Below are 17954 nucleotides of genomic sequence, written 5' to 3' on the forward strand. Positions count from 1 at the left end.
GAGCGAGGAGAGCAGCGGTGGAACAGGTTTTTCTGTCTTGAGGCAGATTCCTGAACATCTCCGTCTCTCTCTGTGTCTCCTGCAGAGTCGAGGACAGACGAGGATGTTTGTGCATTTTAACGACAGCTGCAGTGTGACGGCAGGTTTGTGCTCGTCTGTCTTTTTCTCCCCTTCAGTATAATGTCTGGTTGTGTCTACATGTTTTAACCTTGATTAAAGATATCTAACTACTTTGATCTAGACTGAAACGTCAACACATTTTGTACAGAACACGTTCCCTAAAAGGTGAATCCAACTGATTCTGGCGATCCAATATTTTCTATTACTTAAAGTAACGCAAAAATGCCCATCACAGTTTCCCAGAGCCAATGATCACGTCATCAAATGTCTTGTTTTGTCCCAAACTCAAAGATAATCAGTTTACTGTGATATAAAATACACTGAGGAAGCTGGAATAATTAACTCTTGTACATTGATGGCGGCGCATGTGGTTGCATCGGCTCAATACTCTAAGCAAATTAGCATTTTTGTTACTTTGTGTGAGTTATGTTTGCTAGTTCAGGCACTCGAGGATCGTATCCACTATGAAAGAGCCGAACTTTTTGATATGGAAGGTCAATTTCAAGATTATAAATCCAAGAGCCTGGACTCTATTCCACGAGAGATCTTGCATACTGTTGAGCCTGGTGGAATTATCGTCATCCCACATAGGTAACGTCGGAGGCAGCGTAGAGAACGGAAGCAAAAGCAGGACAAAAAAGGCAGCCTACAAGCTAGGCTAAGGGCTAACCCACTACACATGCTCACACACACACACACATCGCGCTGATTTAAGCTCCAGCCCTTTATATTGTGCAATAACTTTATCTATAATGAGCTATGAATCTGCTGCTGGCATCTATTTATTGGTATTTCAGACACACCTCTTATTATTATTTATGCAGTTAGTTATTTGTCACTGTTTCGTCTCATCATTGTCTGTGGTTTTACCTCGTTCTTATCTTGTCTTACTGTTTTAAATCTGTCTTTTATGTAACGTTTTTATATCATTTGTGTGCAGCCTTCAGCCTGTGATTCACCACACAGAATTTCTTTGCACATCTATAATGACAATTAAGTGTCTTCCATCTTATTTCGTTACATTCATGCCATGTACATTTGCTTATCTATTGTTTTTAAAGAAAAAAACAATTAAATTGGAGAGAAAATCTCACCTTTATTTTCAAAACGGAAGTTTTTTACACCTGCTTAAGTTTCAGTTATAGTAAAGCACCTGTTTCAATAATAAATAACTTCTGTTTTCAGTTTTTAAGGGAAACTGTATCTGTTCATTATCATAATTGCGTAATACCGTAAAATTGTGGTATTTTCTGATCATGCCGTGAAAATCTTTCACTGATGCAACCCAAGTTTTGCATTTTTGCTTAAAAAATGACTTAAACGATGAATCCATTATCAACATGATTTCATATTAATTTTCTGTCGATAAACTTCAAAATAATTATTTCAGCTTTATTTTGCTTTATGACCAAATACCTGCAAAACTAATGAGATTCCCTCAGCTTCATTTTGTGTTCAGTGTTAATAAGCAAATGTTAGCATGCTAACCTGCTAAACTAAAGCGATTAACATTATAAACATTATATCTGCTGAAAATCAGCAAACTAAAAATCAGAAAGAACAGCTGAAGAGTCTGCTCCATCACCGTGAATCATCAGCAACAATCGAAGCGATGATGTCATAATTTCACTTTTCCATTATGTGTTTCATGTCAAATCTAAGCCCAAGGCCCAGATTACCTGATCATATAAGACTAGAAACAACGCATCAAACTCTACATGATGTAGAGTTCACGTCTGTGCAGTATTACGGCTGAAGTGTAAAACACATGTGGCCCGTCATGTGATTCCCAAAGTGCAAATATCAGGTGCTGCAGGACAGACTACACTCAGCAGCACTCTGGTCCTTTCTGAAGCACATTCAGAGGACTGCAATGCAACGAATTCCTAATCCTGATTCATAACTAATTCATAATGAAAACAAGGTGAAATGGTTTTATAATACGATCACATGACTTTTGGCAGTCATATAATTCTTGTCATATCCTCAATTCTCAACAAACCAAAAGCAGGCCTCCTCCACCTGCTGCAGAGAAACTCTTACTACTTATTGTGACATGAAGTTGTCATATTTGTGACATTATTAGTTAAATTCAGTGTTTCAGCATCTTTAATTTTAGTAAAAGCACTTTTCTTTCATGAAAAATCTGCAGATATCTTGAGAAAAGTATGACAAAGAGCACAAATGACAATCACACTGGACCTGAATTTAAACCTGTTAACATGCAGTTTTTGCTTTATAAATACACGTATACATATATAGATCTTATCCTCTGCTATGGCTGCAGCAGGGTTTACCTTACACTGGAAACATACTGGACAGCTGAAGAATCCACTTTGCAAACAACAAAACATATGTTTGTTTTATTAACTTTGAGTCCTCAGCGGGCAGAAAAGAAGCTGTGCAGGTTTTTAAGAGACGTTTGACAGAGAGATTCTGGATTCTTGCTGCTTCTCACATGCGACTGTGACATGGAAAATTTCTGGAAGATTTCTGTCTCTCCGTGAGAAAACAACAGGCTGTATTGTCACCGAGGGAGAGTTCACCTTACACTGAGCGCGCGCACACACACACGAACACACACATTCCTTCACGGTCAAATCGTGGTATTGTAGTGTGAGATGTGATCCTCTCTCTTATTCTCCGGGCCTGATCAAAGGGACACACACACACACACAGAGGGACACACAGACACAGGGACACTCACACAGACACACTGTCACAGAGCTGGGTAATCTTACAGATTTGAGCACTTTGAAGGGTTATTCTTTCCTGCTCCTCCTCCCTCATTTTCCCTTCTCTCTCTACTTTGTTATGGAAAGGATTTTTTTTTATTGTGAAGCAGCAAAATAAGGAAATGTTGAGTTTTCATTAGCAGAAACTTAACTTATCTTCTCAGAGCTGGACACAAAGACACTTTTAAAAACGCCGTTCTTTCTGGTCTCCTGCTAGGGCTGGGCAATAAATAGAAAATTATTCAAAACCAACATTCAGAGCCTCTAACCGACGTAATCTTGCCAATATCGGTAATTTTGATTTCTTTTTAAATTCTGTAAATGCTTTCCCCACTGTGTGTATTCATGTACTGTCTCCTTAAAAACATACTACTGCACCCTGTCGAGTCTGTGACCCGGAAGCAACATGGAGGAAGACTCAAAACACCGAGCCAACTGAGCAACTTGAGCAGCTTGTAAGAGAAATGCCGTGTCTGTCATTTGGACATTTAAAACTGATTAAGGTAACGCAAATTGGAACAGCATGGTTTTACTCGGCGCAGCCAAAGGTGGTAAGACGGCTATAAATCGCTACTAGTGGAGGGATGTGTAAGTAAAGGGACAGATAGGTTCACACACAGAGAGGGACAGATAAACAGACAGACAGGTACCTAGTGGACTGGCAGACCAGTGGACAACCACAGCAGCCTGATCCTCACAGGCCAGATGGCTGAAGGAGACGTTGGAGACCTCATGGATCACATGTTTCCCCAACGGGTAGTTTAACGAACAATCTGCAGGACAAGAGACAGAGAGAGAGAGAGATCGACAACAGCACATCATTATTACATGTTTGTTTTTTTTAACAACTATTGCTGCATTTCTTTATCACAGTTCTACGAGTCACCCTGTGGTGCAGGTGGTGACTGTGGCTGTATCACCGTCTTCCTTTCGTGGTGGAAGATTTATTACTTCAGTCAAAGTAGCAATATTAGTCGTGATACTGGAACTTTTAATTTTGAAAAATATTGATACTTGCTACCATTTTCAATACCACAAGGAAACTTGACATTGAGGGCATTAAGTTAAAATTTGTATTAAAAGACAAATATAACAAGACTATAACAGACAACGACAATGACAGCTTCTTTATATTCAGAGGTAATATGTTACAATAAATCGCTATTTTTTACAACACTAAGCAACACTACAGTCTAGAAATTCTTTGTTACTAATAAAAGTGCATTCAATATTTTACTGAAATGAAAATACAAAAGTTAGAGCATCAAAATATTTTTAAAGTAAAAAAAAAACTATAAGTACTCATCCTATTTTCTCATCCTACTTTTTACAGAATTGGTTTATAAATATGAGAGTTATTCTGAAACTGATGTCCAGCACTGTAAATGCCTCTGCTTGAAAATGTTGGATCCAGTATTGGCGAGTATGTGAGTCTATGCACCAATCTTGATACCAGCTAATTTATTAATAAACTTATAGGCAGTTTCACACCCAGATAAAAAGGCAGTTCTTCTTCATGGCTCTGAAACTGTAGCCTAACCAGCAAGCTGCTCTGTGCAGCCACTGACAGTAACTGTTTCAGACTGGTAAAGAAGAAATGATTTACGGTAAATCGTGTTTCATTAGCCGTTAGCAAAATGCCTGCAATTTGGCAATATTTTACACCGGAAAGTCGCACCAGTAAAAAACATGTTCAGTATGCATGGCTTCAGTTTCGAGGGGTGAGCGATAATAGTAATAATGTTACTCCCATTAAGTGTTGTGTTGTCGTATACTGCAAGTTTTTGTTGTTGTTTTTTAGTATGGTGGTATCAAATCACCCAATACGTATGTTCAGGTACTGGAATCTGTATCAGACAGGAAAAAATGGTATTGAAACATCTGTTGCAGCTGGTAAAGGTGGAGCTCATTTTAATTACTTTCAATATTGCTGAGTATCTTACTCCATAAAAATATAATGTATTCATTGATTTTAATTATGTATTAATACTATTTTAATTGTTGTTGCTGTTATGTATCCGTCATTTAGGGACTTTTTCACAAGTTTCTCTTGTTTTATCATGAGGGATAAAGATGGAGGGCCAGAGGAGGAGGAGGAGGAGGAGGAGCAGCCAGCCATGAACCGAGAGAGATCGGAGGAGAAAAGATGGACTTAGGATGTAGAAAGAAAAGGGGGCGTGAGCTCAGACACGACTCACTGCTCCTCTTTCCTCCTGCCAGCCACCTATTGAGGGAGAGGATTGAGGTGAGGAAGAGGAGGAGGCAGAGAGGACAGAGGAGAAGAGCTTAAAAAAAAAAAGGATGGAGATGACTGGGAGGAGGCTGGGAGAGCATGGGATGCGACACGAGTCACTGCTCCTCTTCCTCTCGTCCTCCTCAAAGCGGGGTCATGTTCAGGGCTAAAGGAGAAGGTCACAGCTGGATGCTCCTCTTCCTCCTCTTCCTCAATCATAAAGCTTCTCTATTGGATAGTAAAAGGAGGGGAAGGTTGGAGCTTGTGCCTCCTCTTCCTCCTTTCCTCCTCTTTGTATTCAGAGTTTATTTAAAAGACAAAGGAGAGGAGGAAGAGGAGGATGAAAGCTTCGTATTTGGTTTTCACCTCCCTGCTCCTCTTCCTCCCGTGCTCACTCCAGTTTAAGAAATTAAGAGGAGGACATGGAGGTTAGAGCCTTCACATACCCTTCTTCCTTGTGTTTTTATCTCCTTTTATAATAAAACTCTTTGTGGATGAAAAGCTTAGTAATCTGTTATGCCTTTGTGGTATGGTATAATGTGCTGAATACTACGATACCCATGAGGCTCAGCTGCTGTTGTTACAAAGCAAAGGACAGTTTGAGGCAAAACTCAAACTCAAAAAGTTTCGTTGGTGCAGTTTGGAGCAAAACCTGACCCAGAATGTGTTTTATTGGATTCTAGCACAATCTTTAGCTTCAGTTTGCTGTTAGTGGAGCACACAACCTTATTTGAAGCTCTCTGATTCAGTGTTCCTTATTGAAAATACACCTGCTGTCATTTCAGATTTTTCTGGATTTTTTCTAATGTCAACGTATTCCATGTAAAGACCAAAACCAACAATATGCCATTCAATCTGTAATTAATTTCAGCCCCAAACCCAATGGTTTCTACTCAAGATGTAACTCCTTAAAAATGAATCACAAATATGACGTTTCAACATTACACAAACAGGAGGAAATAGTTTTTAGGACTATTTTCAGCAGCAGATTAATCCACATGATGCTCTAGTGAGTATTATGGGCAACAGGTCATGTAGAGCTGGGTATTGGTACCTGATATCTTTAAGGTAACTACAGTGTATGTATTCATGGCAATGACAGGACATGTCACCCAGTGCAACAGTATGGCTCATTGGTGTGTTTTTTTTAAACATTTTGTGGACGACAATGGAGCTCTGTGACACAGAGGAAGAGGATATACATGTGTTTGGATACACAGATAATTATTAGTTATTAGATACATTCATGGTTGGTTTTGGTCTTTTTACGGAAAAGTTAAGATTTGCTGATTTGCTGCCTTCCATCAGTGACCTAGAGGTTAAAGGTCACCCAGTCAGTGAAAAGAAGAAGAAGAGGCCTCTGATTTTCCTTCATCCTCATAGAGTTGAAGATTCAGAGGAAAGGAAGCAGTGAGGTGTGTCACTCCCTCTCACACACACACACACACACACACACACACACACACACTAAGCTGATTGTGATTGTCATGCTAAAACACCTCAGTGCTTTTACTTTGGCTCAAAGTGTGTGGGTTTTCACACATTTCCTTGTTAGTAAGAAGCGGATGCATCGTCATTTTAAAAGTCACATGACCTTCTGACCCCTGACCTCCAGATTACTGGTGACCTAATATGTATTAGGAATAGATTAAATGAATCACTCATCTTGAAAGAAGACCTTATGGAGGCAGCTGAAAAAAAAGAACAGTAACGTCTTTTATAAGATGAACAGTTTGACATTTTGGGAAATATGCTTATTTTCTATCTTGCAGTTTATTGAAAAAACTGACACCACTTTCATGTCTATACAGGTAACTCAAGCCTGTAACTGGCTAACTTACCTTAGCATTAAGACTGGAAACAGAGGGAAACTGCTAACTTGCCTACGTCCGGGGGGGCTGATTTGTGAATTTCTAAATTGGGTTTGATTCTAATTCTTGGTGCAACGGTTTGATTCATAATATGTCCACTTCTCCCGGTCAATTAATGTTATTAACAATGTTAACGTGAAACAACTCAGAAGCCCTGAAGACAAGATGTGCAATGAATTAACCTGTTGATTATCATAACACTTTTTTATACACTTATTTTATTTTGTTTTGATTTCTATTTTCTTCTCTGTCTCCGTTCTCAGGAAGAAAACTCTTAAGTGATACAAACTCATCCAAAAGTCTGAAATGGTTAATTTGCAGTTTTATATAGGGACTGCTTGAAAACTGCGCGCACGCACACACACACACACACACACACACACACACACACACACACACACACACACACACACAAAACGTAATCTCAAAGTGCTTCTCGCTCATGGTCACGGACAAAGGCAGCAGGCAGGGATCGGCTACGGCTCAGGAACTTGACTTTTAGAGAGAAAAGAACAAAAGATGAAGAGGAGGAGGATGGTGGAGGAGGAAGAGGATGAAGGGGGTGGAGATGCCGGGGGTGAGGGGGCTTCAGATTTTCACACTGGGTAACATAATGGGAAATAAAAATTGACTTTGATTAAATTCAGTGATTGATTTTTAAGTTTAAAAGAAGGATGTACCCTCAGAGGAAAATTTTCCGATACAGCAACTTACTGTAGTTTCTGGAGAAACTGACGGGAATCTAAATGTTAAAACATCGGGACTGAATCCCCACAGCCTGTGTGAGGTTAAATTTATGTTTTACTGTTGAGTTTGATGCCAAAATATTAGGTTGCTTGGAACTGTGCCACCACCTGGACAGTTACTTAAAGTAAGAAGGTGTTGGCAAGCCCTGGGAATTCAAGATAAACCAAAGTCATTGTACACATTCACAGGATTATAGATGAACTCACTGTCAACTCTGAAGGTGACAGCCAACCTCCGACCTCCATCTGCACCAGACTGCACCTGAGAGAGAGACAAAGACACAACACATTAAAGGCTGTTACAGTATTTAGGCTACTTAAAATCATTAAAATCTTTCATGGGTGACCATTTTTATCACAGATAAGAATACTGGATCTGATTTTTGCCGTTAGGATGCAACAGATCTGGTCCTGTAATTCAATCTCTGATTATATCATCGGTGATTCAAACAGGTCTGTTGTAGTGCTCATTGACAGCTGACTCCAAGGTGGGACAAACACTCAAACAATCAGATCTTTGTAGGTGGGATTAAGAATGGGGGCGTCATCTTCCTGTGCCAGAGCCAGAAAAATGGCCTTAGGCAAAATAAAACAACCAGTGCGAGCAGCCGTACAGGGTTGATGATCAATGTTCAACCAACTGCTTCAAGTAACTGCTGCCACAGCCTCTGTGTCAGCTGATAGCGCAGACACATCAGTCACTGCTGATTGGCTTAAAGCAGTAGTTCCGAACTGGTGGTTCACAGGTCCATTCTGAATGGACCGCAAGTGACTTGCTAACATATAAACTTTACACACTTTATTTTTAAGTAAAGTGAATTTCCAGCACAGAGCTTTTATTTTGAAGGGTCGTCTCCTGTTGTAGAGTGAGTGCCTAATGGACAGCTACTTGATAGAGACAGCAAACTAGCTCAATGACATGGCCAAACACAAGTATGACGCTGATTATATTAAACTATGTGGACCTTGAACTAATGACTAAGGAGAAATCTGGACCCTGTGGCTGGACCAGTTTGAAACCACTGGTTTAGAGCATGACCCACTCTCTCAGTCAGAAAATGGCAAACACGAACATGACGTCAGACTGAAAGGACGAAGTGGAAGAAAATGGACGTTCAGTCTGATGATCAGGCTATCAAGAAGATCTTAAGTTAATCTCGTGTGCACAAACGTACAGAACAGTCGACTGGACATTGTGACATACGTTATGTTTAAAGGATGTCAAGGATAACACAACAAGTAAATAGGCTAAAACCAAAGTAGTTCCCTGTAGTTCTTATTTCAAACTGCATTAAATCCAAGCAGCTATTTTAGATTCAAGTGTTCATGATCTGACAAGGGCTGAACGTGCCTCAGGATTATGTCACTCGAATCAGATTTGGCTCTTGAATACAAATATTCTACTACTTGTTCCTATGTTTACTTATTGAGTTTAAGAGTTTGAACTGGGTTCAGTGGGATGTCCAGGGTGACAGTGATGTTCATGTTATATAGTAAACAAGCCAGCCCTGGGTGCTAACAATGCTAACAATATATTGGAAATGTGTAACTACATTTTTGCCAACACTAGATATCAAACAAAAGCCAGAAACTATATCGTATTAAGTTGCTGTGAGCTGTAAATTCACCACTTCTAAATAGTGGCAAAGCCTCTCTTCATCCAGGCAGCGTCCTCTGTCTCACTCAGACTCACCTTGGGTCTGGGTCTGCAGCTGCCTGTGCCAGAGAGCAGTGTGATAGAAAGGAATGCTGACTATGCAGCCACATCTGGGCAAAGAAATGTCCCTTAAAGCACAATGCACACCAACCAACAACAACAGCAAAAAAAACAAACAAACAAACAAACAAACAAACAGAGTCACTGATCAGGGCACCCATTAGCTCACCTAGTAGAGCAGACACCCCATGTAAAAAGGCTTTGTCCTTGCCACAGCGGCCGTGGATTTGATTCCAAACCTGTGGCCCTTTACTGTTTGTCTTCATTTGGTTTTTGCACATTACTGATAATCTTCACTGTTTCTACTTTGTTTTATTTGCACTATTTCCCTCTTTGTACTGCAACAGCGTCACAACAAAAACTTACATTATATCTTATCTAATCTTATCGTTCACAGTCATACACGTGCAGATAGCAGCCAAAGGTGACCAGACTTGCTGAAAGTAAATTCAATGAAGCTTTACAGCAAAATGACAAATATAATGAATGTAGTAACCTGACAATGTAAATATAAAGGAATAAATTCAGTATTTATAAGCAGCAGTACCAAAACACAGCAACTAGCCTGTTGCTAATACTTCAGGTGCTCGTCTCTAACTGACCAGAGTAGGAACAAAAACCTGTGACTTCAGTTCCTGCTGCTGCAGTAACTTAACTGTAATAAGACACCTGCCAGGCTCCATTAGATGGCGTCAATACTTGAAATTGTCCAGTAAAATCACCTGGATTGGGTATTTCTAGAGTAAAATTTGTCACCAAAATACAAAGACACTACTTGAGTTGTTTGGTTCTGCTGAATAACGGTCCAAGCTCCACCCAGCAGCTCTATTTAACACAAAGGACGGCAGATAGAGTGACACACGATGACTGGTGAGATAAGCCGAGGTGTGAACGTCGACTCCCTCCTGAGCCACAGAATCCCTTCCTCTGTGTCCCTGCACAAAGATGTGGATTCTCATGAGGTGTGTTACAGCAGAGCAGTTTTACAGCCTTGACCTTGTTTTCATGTTGCCCTGCTGCACACACACACACACTGAAACACACACACTCTTTCTCTTTCTCCACCTTGTTACAGAGGTGTCAGACTGTGGTCACACACAACAACCACAGACACACACCTGAACCTAATCAGACAGACTCCCTACTGTGTATGTGTGTGTGTGTGTGTGTGTGTGTGTGTGTGTGTGTTATAAAAAGTGTGCCATGCTTATTAGCAGTGACTGTACCCCAACAACCCATCCACACACACACGTTTGTAATTACAGACTTGTGAAGACCCTCATTGCCAGAGTGCATTCCCCAGACCCTCAAACAAGCTCTGACACGGACCCTAAAACCAGGTCTTAGCCACCAACAGCTTTAAAGAAGGTGAGGATTGGACAAACACGTCTTCACTTTCCAAACATGCCCTCAAAATGGTCCTTAGAAAGACAGAAATACACACACACAGTTTGATCCTATCATGTTCCTGTTCATTATATATGTTGCCTTCAGTTTGCCTCAACTGCTGACCTCTGACCTGTAGAGGTTTACGTGCTGCTGTGTGCGCAGATGTCCCGCTGGCAGCATGAAATGGGAGTCTAATTAAAATCAAGGGAAGGTTTTCACTGACAGCACAAAAAAAGCAGACTTTCTGATTGGTTGCACCGAGACACAACCCTGCCACCCCCCCAAAAAATTGGTTCTGGTGCGACTTCCTGCAGCTGAATGGCTGAATGTGGAGGAGTCAGATGCACATTCTCTGCACAGATGAGCACAGACCAGGAGGATCTTAGAGATATTTATACAGAGAGATTAATAACCAGGTTACTAATGTTCCTTGTAGACCATGCAGGGTCACCGGGTAACCCAAAAAATAAACAGAGCTGGAGGAAACCCACACAAGACATCGAGAGAACAAGCAAACCTCACACACAAAGGACAAGGCAGCACATCTGGATTTAAACTCAGTACCATCATGTTCAAAAAAAAAAAAAAAAAAAAAAAAAAAACAAACAAAAGAAGCCTTTAAAAATATCCAGTTTGGGTGATGGATCTGACTTTGAAGGCTTAACAGACACTAAAACTCTGCACAGTGGTTCATCAAACTATGAGACAGGATTTTGGATACCTAGAAAGTTATCACAGCAATAACCATGTTATTTAGTGGCAACGATTTTAACACAAACACACAGCATTCACACTACCAAGTAATTCTACAAGGAACGTGCTCATGCATATGTGCGATTGGCCAGCGCTTCCCTTGCCGGATGACACCACACTGTGTTGAGACAGATTTTGTAGGACAGCCAACAGGGTTTTCTTCCTGGATCTCTCGGAGTCTGAACCCTGACTGTGTCAGTGAAGTGGCCTCATTCAAATGTATAAAGGTCAGGCATTTTTTCATGCAGTTTTGGTGTCTGCCTGGCCTTTGGGCATCAGAAGTGTTTGTTGGACGGTCCCCTCCACACCTTTTAGACACGAGAATGACTGACTGTATCCGAAACCAATAATCAGGCCCACATTATGAACTGATGGACCAACTTCCTCTAGTTTCTTAATACAACTCCGTCTTTTCATGTGAACGACCAAACGCAACACTGTGAATGTCCTCCGAGTCAGATGGTCTTAAAATCCTCTTTTACACAGAGATCCCAGGATGCTGCTGCAACAAAGAATCTTAATTTTGCCAGCTTTACTTTATTACAAAGAAACAAACAACACTGGAATCGTGCTGCCCCAGTGTGTGATTTTGAAAAGCATGCTGACATTTCAGAAGCAAAAGAATAACATTCACTTAGTGCCCCTATGTTACGTCTGTTGATGTCATCCTCTGCTCGAAGGGAAAGGAGCTTCTGGACCTCATTGTCTCCCCACTTTGAGGACATTTTCTGTTGCTGCTATTCTGTGAATTAAGCCCCTTTGACACTGCTGTTTCAGACAGGAGATTTAAAAAGTAGCTAGAAGCAGTTAGTGGCTAACTGAAAGAATAACAACAGCAGCCAAAAATGTCTGCCAATTGGAGATACAATGAAGTACAGGAGCTCTTTACCACCCGAGCAGAGAGCGATGGTAAATGATCGTTGTTCCCATGTTATGCCATTTTAATCGCTCAGAAAGTTCTGCCCAACGTGAATGTTTTGTCATACTAGATGCAGATGATGTTACACGTCACATCTCTTTTGATTTCAGAACACCGGCATGCATTTAAAAATCACAAACTGAGCGGCATCATGGTTGATTTTGTATGACAGACGCAGCAGTGTTGTTGGAGGTGGAATAACAGCGCCACGTTTGTCACATCCCCCTCTCTATAGGTGCTCTTACATACACCATTTTTAGTTAGCATGTAAAAAATCTGAGGGGAAACTAAACAAAAGTTGGTGTATCCAAAATGGTAACTGCAATGAAGGGCAATGAGAACAGTTCCAGCAAATAACTGATAATGTACACTCATGACATAACATCATGGGCCGCTGCAAGCTCTCCGTCGTCTCCTTTTTTCACTCTCTATTTAAATTGTCCAGTGTGCTCTCTGTTATTATACATCCACTGTATAATCATCTTGTTGCGCCGTCTTCACCTGCAGACTTTTGACTGGAGAATTAGTATAACCTTGTGCTTATGAGGAAGAACCAACTGCTAATAGGCACATAAAAGTACTGGATGGAGGAGTGTATAAAGTTGTATTTTATTTTGCAGATTTAAGGAAAATTCCATTAAAATTTGCTCTATTATGGATGGAAACCCAGCTTATGACAGACGACTTTTCACTTCGCCTTTGAGTGTAGCTATCTGTGAAAGATAAACACTTTTGCCTTCTGATGTTGTCGGACAACACATTTTATCAACTAGTTCTTGTGTAGGCTTCCCTTCATCACAAAACATGTCTGATCTCACAGGAGAGGAGCAGATTACTGAGCCTCTCTTCAGTGTGCTTCATCTTGTTGTCTTCACTATAATCAATCCAGATAAACACAAGCAGCCCGAGCTGACTAATCACAGTTTTTATGGTCTCTAGGTGTCATCTTGCTGCTGCTCTTCAAAAATGTAACTACACTACTGGAATGCTATGCTATTTCCGCCGAATACACATGTAAAATTCCATCTTTAATAACAGACTTCCTGCTCAATTCAACATTTTCACTTTACAGACAGGTCGAGTGCTGCAGACTGAAGCGCCTTTCACACATGCACTGCAAACCTGAAATTACTCAGACATTACCCAGAGGAGCTGTACGTGGGAACACAAATGTCCGAATCAGTTGGACCAGACATTAAACGGACTTCACCCTGCCAGCTCCCCTGTCCAAAGTCTGTGTAATGTCCGATTGAGCCCATGTGTGAATACAGCAGGTAATTGTCTGGAGAATTCACCACAAGTGAGTGGGCATGTTGATGGCGTTTCTATCATGCAGCTTGAGCCAAAGTGGAAGAAAACAAACAGGGTGAGGGTGAAGAAGAAGAGTCATTCACGAAAAGAGGGCAACAAAAATGTCAAACTGAAGAGATGATGAGATTTGGGGACTTTTGTCAGTGAGGGCAGACACCGAAATTATGACCAAATTACGAACTAACCACTTGGTAATTAGCATCATCTCCTGTCCCCTGCACACTCTACCCAGTCACCACCCGTCTTCAAACCAAACAGAGTGTCCCCAGTAAGTGACAACGCCTCTGTGTGACTTGAATTTAACATCCCATGAGTCTGCACACTTTCTAGTTACATACTTTGATAATTCCATATTCAAACAATTCGTTAACCATAAGTAAGCCACCTTCTCCTTGACCCTGCCCATCAACACAAACCAATCCTTCAGTCTTTACAACTGACAATTTTTCAGACAGAGACACACACTTTTCTTCCTTCCTGTAGCCAGGTGTTTTTGACTACTAACAATCATTACCCTCCACACACACACACACACACACACCCTGAGGCCTGAACAGACTGAGTCACATCAGTAAACAACTAAAGAAAAGGAAAGGAAGAAAAGAAAAGAGTGGTTCATTATTAGTAACAAAAGAAAGATCTGAGAAGCAGCTGTGGTGCATCAGATACACAGACAGCAGACACACTGAACGTTTGGGAAATGTCGCAATATCTGAGCGTGGTGCGCTTTTTAAAGCAACTACAAAGCACAGAGCTACAAGTCTATAAACAGAGGGAAAACTCGAGCGCTGAAGAAAGCAGAATTTCCCTCGGGAATCCCCAAACACACACACACACACACTGAATCAGTTCCTGTAGTAATCAGACAGCTAATTGCAGGCTCAGCTAGCTGCACATCAACAGCAATTAATCCCAGTGCTGGAGGTAAGGAACGAGGCAAGGAGGAAAGAGGACACAAGGAGAGAGTCAAGGAGGCCTGTGAGAAGAGAGGATTCAGAAAAAGGAGGATTCAGAAGGGGGGAGTGAAGGATGATGGGAGAAGTAATCACCAACCCTGCAGAGGAGGAAGGAAGCGAGGAAGAAGAGATGGAGGAATCTGATTAAACAGGAACTCCTTCAATTACAGCTTTCAAGGTTCACGTAGCAGACTTCTCCTCTGCCTCATTCTGTTTGGGGCGACCAGACCAGTTCCAGATGTGGGACAGAGAACGTGGGACACACTCACAGGCTGACCTTTAATCAACGGACTGCTCATGAGCTGAGGAATAAACAGCTACAACAGTTCTGTCCGCAGAGACCAGGGCGAGAGCCTGATATTGAGATTTGGTTTGGTTTATTTTGGCATCTGACAGGCAGTGGTGAAAAGTAACTAAGAATATTTACTCATGTAGACTTTACTTTACTTAAGAAGAATTTTAAGGCTCTTCTAACTGAATATTACCATGTTACACGTCTACCTCACTCAGAGGGAAATATTGTGCTTAATTTACTCAACTACATTTATTTGATGTTACTCTGCAATAAAACAAAATATAATCAACACATAAATTATGATGTCCTTTTACGGCTAAAGATGAGACTTAATTGATCCCTTCTTAAAACTAATAAGCTACCCAGCAAAAGTAAACCATCAATCAATAATTATATTCTAATATACAACATATCTATTCTCAAATAGGCCATTGCATAAAGAATACTTTACTTAAAGACAACAGTGTGTAAGTTTTAGGGGGATGTAGCTGTGGCTAGGGATTGCAGATTGCAACCAACTGAAACTTCTCCTGGTTAGAATCCCTTCAGTGTTCATTGTTCAGGAGGTTTTTACCACACTGAATTTAACAGTTTCACATCACAAATCAGTGTAACTTTAACACTGTTTGGCATGTCGGAAACGGGCCGTTGGCACCTGTCACTGTGTGCTCACCTTTTTTCTCTGATAACTTAAGATCCAGACATTCAGGAGGTTTTAACCAAGAGCTGAATTATGTGCAGAGGTCTCTTCCTCACCAAGGCAAACAGACCTGAGGTCTCATTTATAAATATTGCTTATGCACAAAACAGGGCCTGAAAGAGGTGTATGCCACTTCCCATGCAAACGTTGTACACTACAAAAACAGACTTGATGGAAGAAACTTTGACCCATAGTTACTAACATTTTGAAGATGGGAAATTGGCGACACAGATGGCAAGGTGGAAGTCTCATTGCAAAAATGGTTGAATAATTTAGAAGCACGCCATTTTTGGATTTTGTTTGTACATTCGTTTTAGTATGGAAGCCACACGTTTTTAATAAATGAGACCCCTGGTGATTTAAACCAATAAAATCACTGAATAGATCAAAAAATCTGTGTTTTTTCAACGCTGATAGTCAGGGACAGGATGCTTACTACAGAGGCCAATGCAAAAACATGAATGGCCTTATGTCGAGCCAGTTTTGGTTTGTCCATTCTCAGCTATTGTAGAGACTGCATTCATCTCATTTTTTTTTTTTTTTTTTTTTATAAAAATACATTATACGCTATTTATTATACACTAAAGAAAACATTGTTTTATATTCCATATGTATCAATACTTCTCCCTAAATTCTACACACTGGACCTTTAAGTTTATGCGGGGATGATATGTTTGTACTTTTACTACGATTTTGAGTGTAGAACTTTTACTATTATCAAAGTATTACTACGCTGTGGTATTGCTGCTTTTTCTTAAGTGCAAGATCTGACAACTTCTTCCTCCACTGCAGAAAAGTACCAAAGTGTTCATGATTTTGTTCCGTTATGCTGTCAGTACACTTCATAAGAACTGCTCCTTGATCAATGAAGATTTACACACTACAAATACTTTTTGGTCGGAGCACTAACATCTTTCTTCTTTAAAAAAAAAAGAAAAGAAAAAAAAGTGAACCATCACAAAGAACCTCATACTAACTACTACCACTTTGTGTGTGTGTGTGTGTGTGTGTGTGTGTGTGTGTGAAGTTGATGAGGGTCGTGTTCATGCCTCAGGGCTTTAAACTCAGCCCTGTTCCTCTTAATGTCTTCCTGTCTCTTACACACACGCACAAACACTACCATATGGGACAACATGGCTGCACTGAAATATATGTGTGTATTTATGTATGTGTTTGTGTGTGTCTACATTTTGGGGGGGCCGACACAACACCACATCCAGTTGGCTGCTAGTGACCAAAACCGAGCAAAGTTATACTTAGTCCACTCAGGTCTTGTTGTTTGGCTGCTGGTCCATATATAAATACATCTAATATGCAAGTGGATCCAAACTGATTATCAGCTCTGATCACATGGTGCATCATCATCATGGAACATGAACTGTGACAGGCTGCGCTTAAACATAAGACAGCTCTCACAGAAACACAGCAGAACACAGAGACCAAACTGAGAGGCAGCCCAAGTTTGTCGAAATCTGCCCATCCTCACGAGGTGGCGCTATACATGCTCAGTTAGCATTCTTTGATCGGTGCTACTAAATTAGTAGTGAGTGGTCGTAGGCGTTTTTTAAATTGTTTTGGAGCTTTATTGCTGACAGACAATTAGTACAGAACGAGGTTAGCTTCGTCCCTTTGTGTAAAGCAGATCTGTAAATCACCTTAGGTGCACACTGATGGAAAAACCAGACCTACTGCTGACACACAGTGAAGATCTGTTCAGCCAGTGAGCCTGAAAACACATCAACCCAACAGAGGATGTGAGATTTCCAGTGTCCAAAACAATTATTCATTATTTGATCCAACTAACAACCCAGGAACTGACCACAACCAAACTGTGTTGGATTTACTGTAGTGCTGTCAAAATGTTATACACATGCATGAATGTGAATATGCAGAATGCTAAAACAAACATCCAGTAACATTAACAAATTTCAGCTTTTCCTTAACTTCATATCACTGATCACTGAGAGTAAAAAATGTAAATGATAAATATCAGTATATCAGGGATTCACCCATGTTAGTGTCATAATTCCTGCTCCGTTTGTGTGACTCAGATGATCAGATTTTGTTTCCCTGCTTATATTTGATCTGTCAATTGATCTGCCGCTGAACAAAAAATAAATGAAATCACATCTGATCTCAGCTCTGCAGCTCCAGAGGAGGAACGAGTCCAGGAAGAAAAAAATGGAAACAAAAGTGAGGTGTAACAAAG

At 40.6% G+C, this 17954-nt stretch overlaps 1 protein-coding gene across 1 annotated transcript in view; it reads right to left on the reverse strand.

Annotated features, from left to right (window-relative positions):
- The window catches only part of il17rd (interleukin 17 receptor D), a 40774-nt gene that overhangs the window by 13436 nt on the left and 9384 nt on the right, over window positions 1-17954 (reverse strand). The window contains exons 2-3 of the mRNA XM_033627802.2: window positions 7913-7967; window positions 3506-3628 (exon numbers count right to left, since the gene is read on the reverse strand). Of these exons, the coding sequence (XP_033483693.2) occupies window positions 3506-3628; window positions 7913-7967 (178 nt within the window). The remainder of the gene's footprint in view (window positions 1-3505; window positions 3629-7912; window positions 7968-17954) is intronic.

Source organism: Epinephelus lanceolatus, chromosome 1, assembly GCF_041903045.1.
Source record: "Epinephelus lanceolatus isolate andai-2023 chromosome 1, ASM4190304v1, whole genome shotgun sequence".
Lineage (NCBI taxonomy): Eukaryota > Metazoa > Chordata > Actinopteri > Perciformes > Serranidae > Epinephelus > Epinephelus lanceolatus.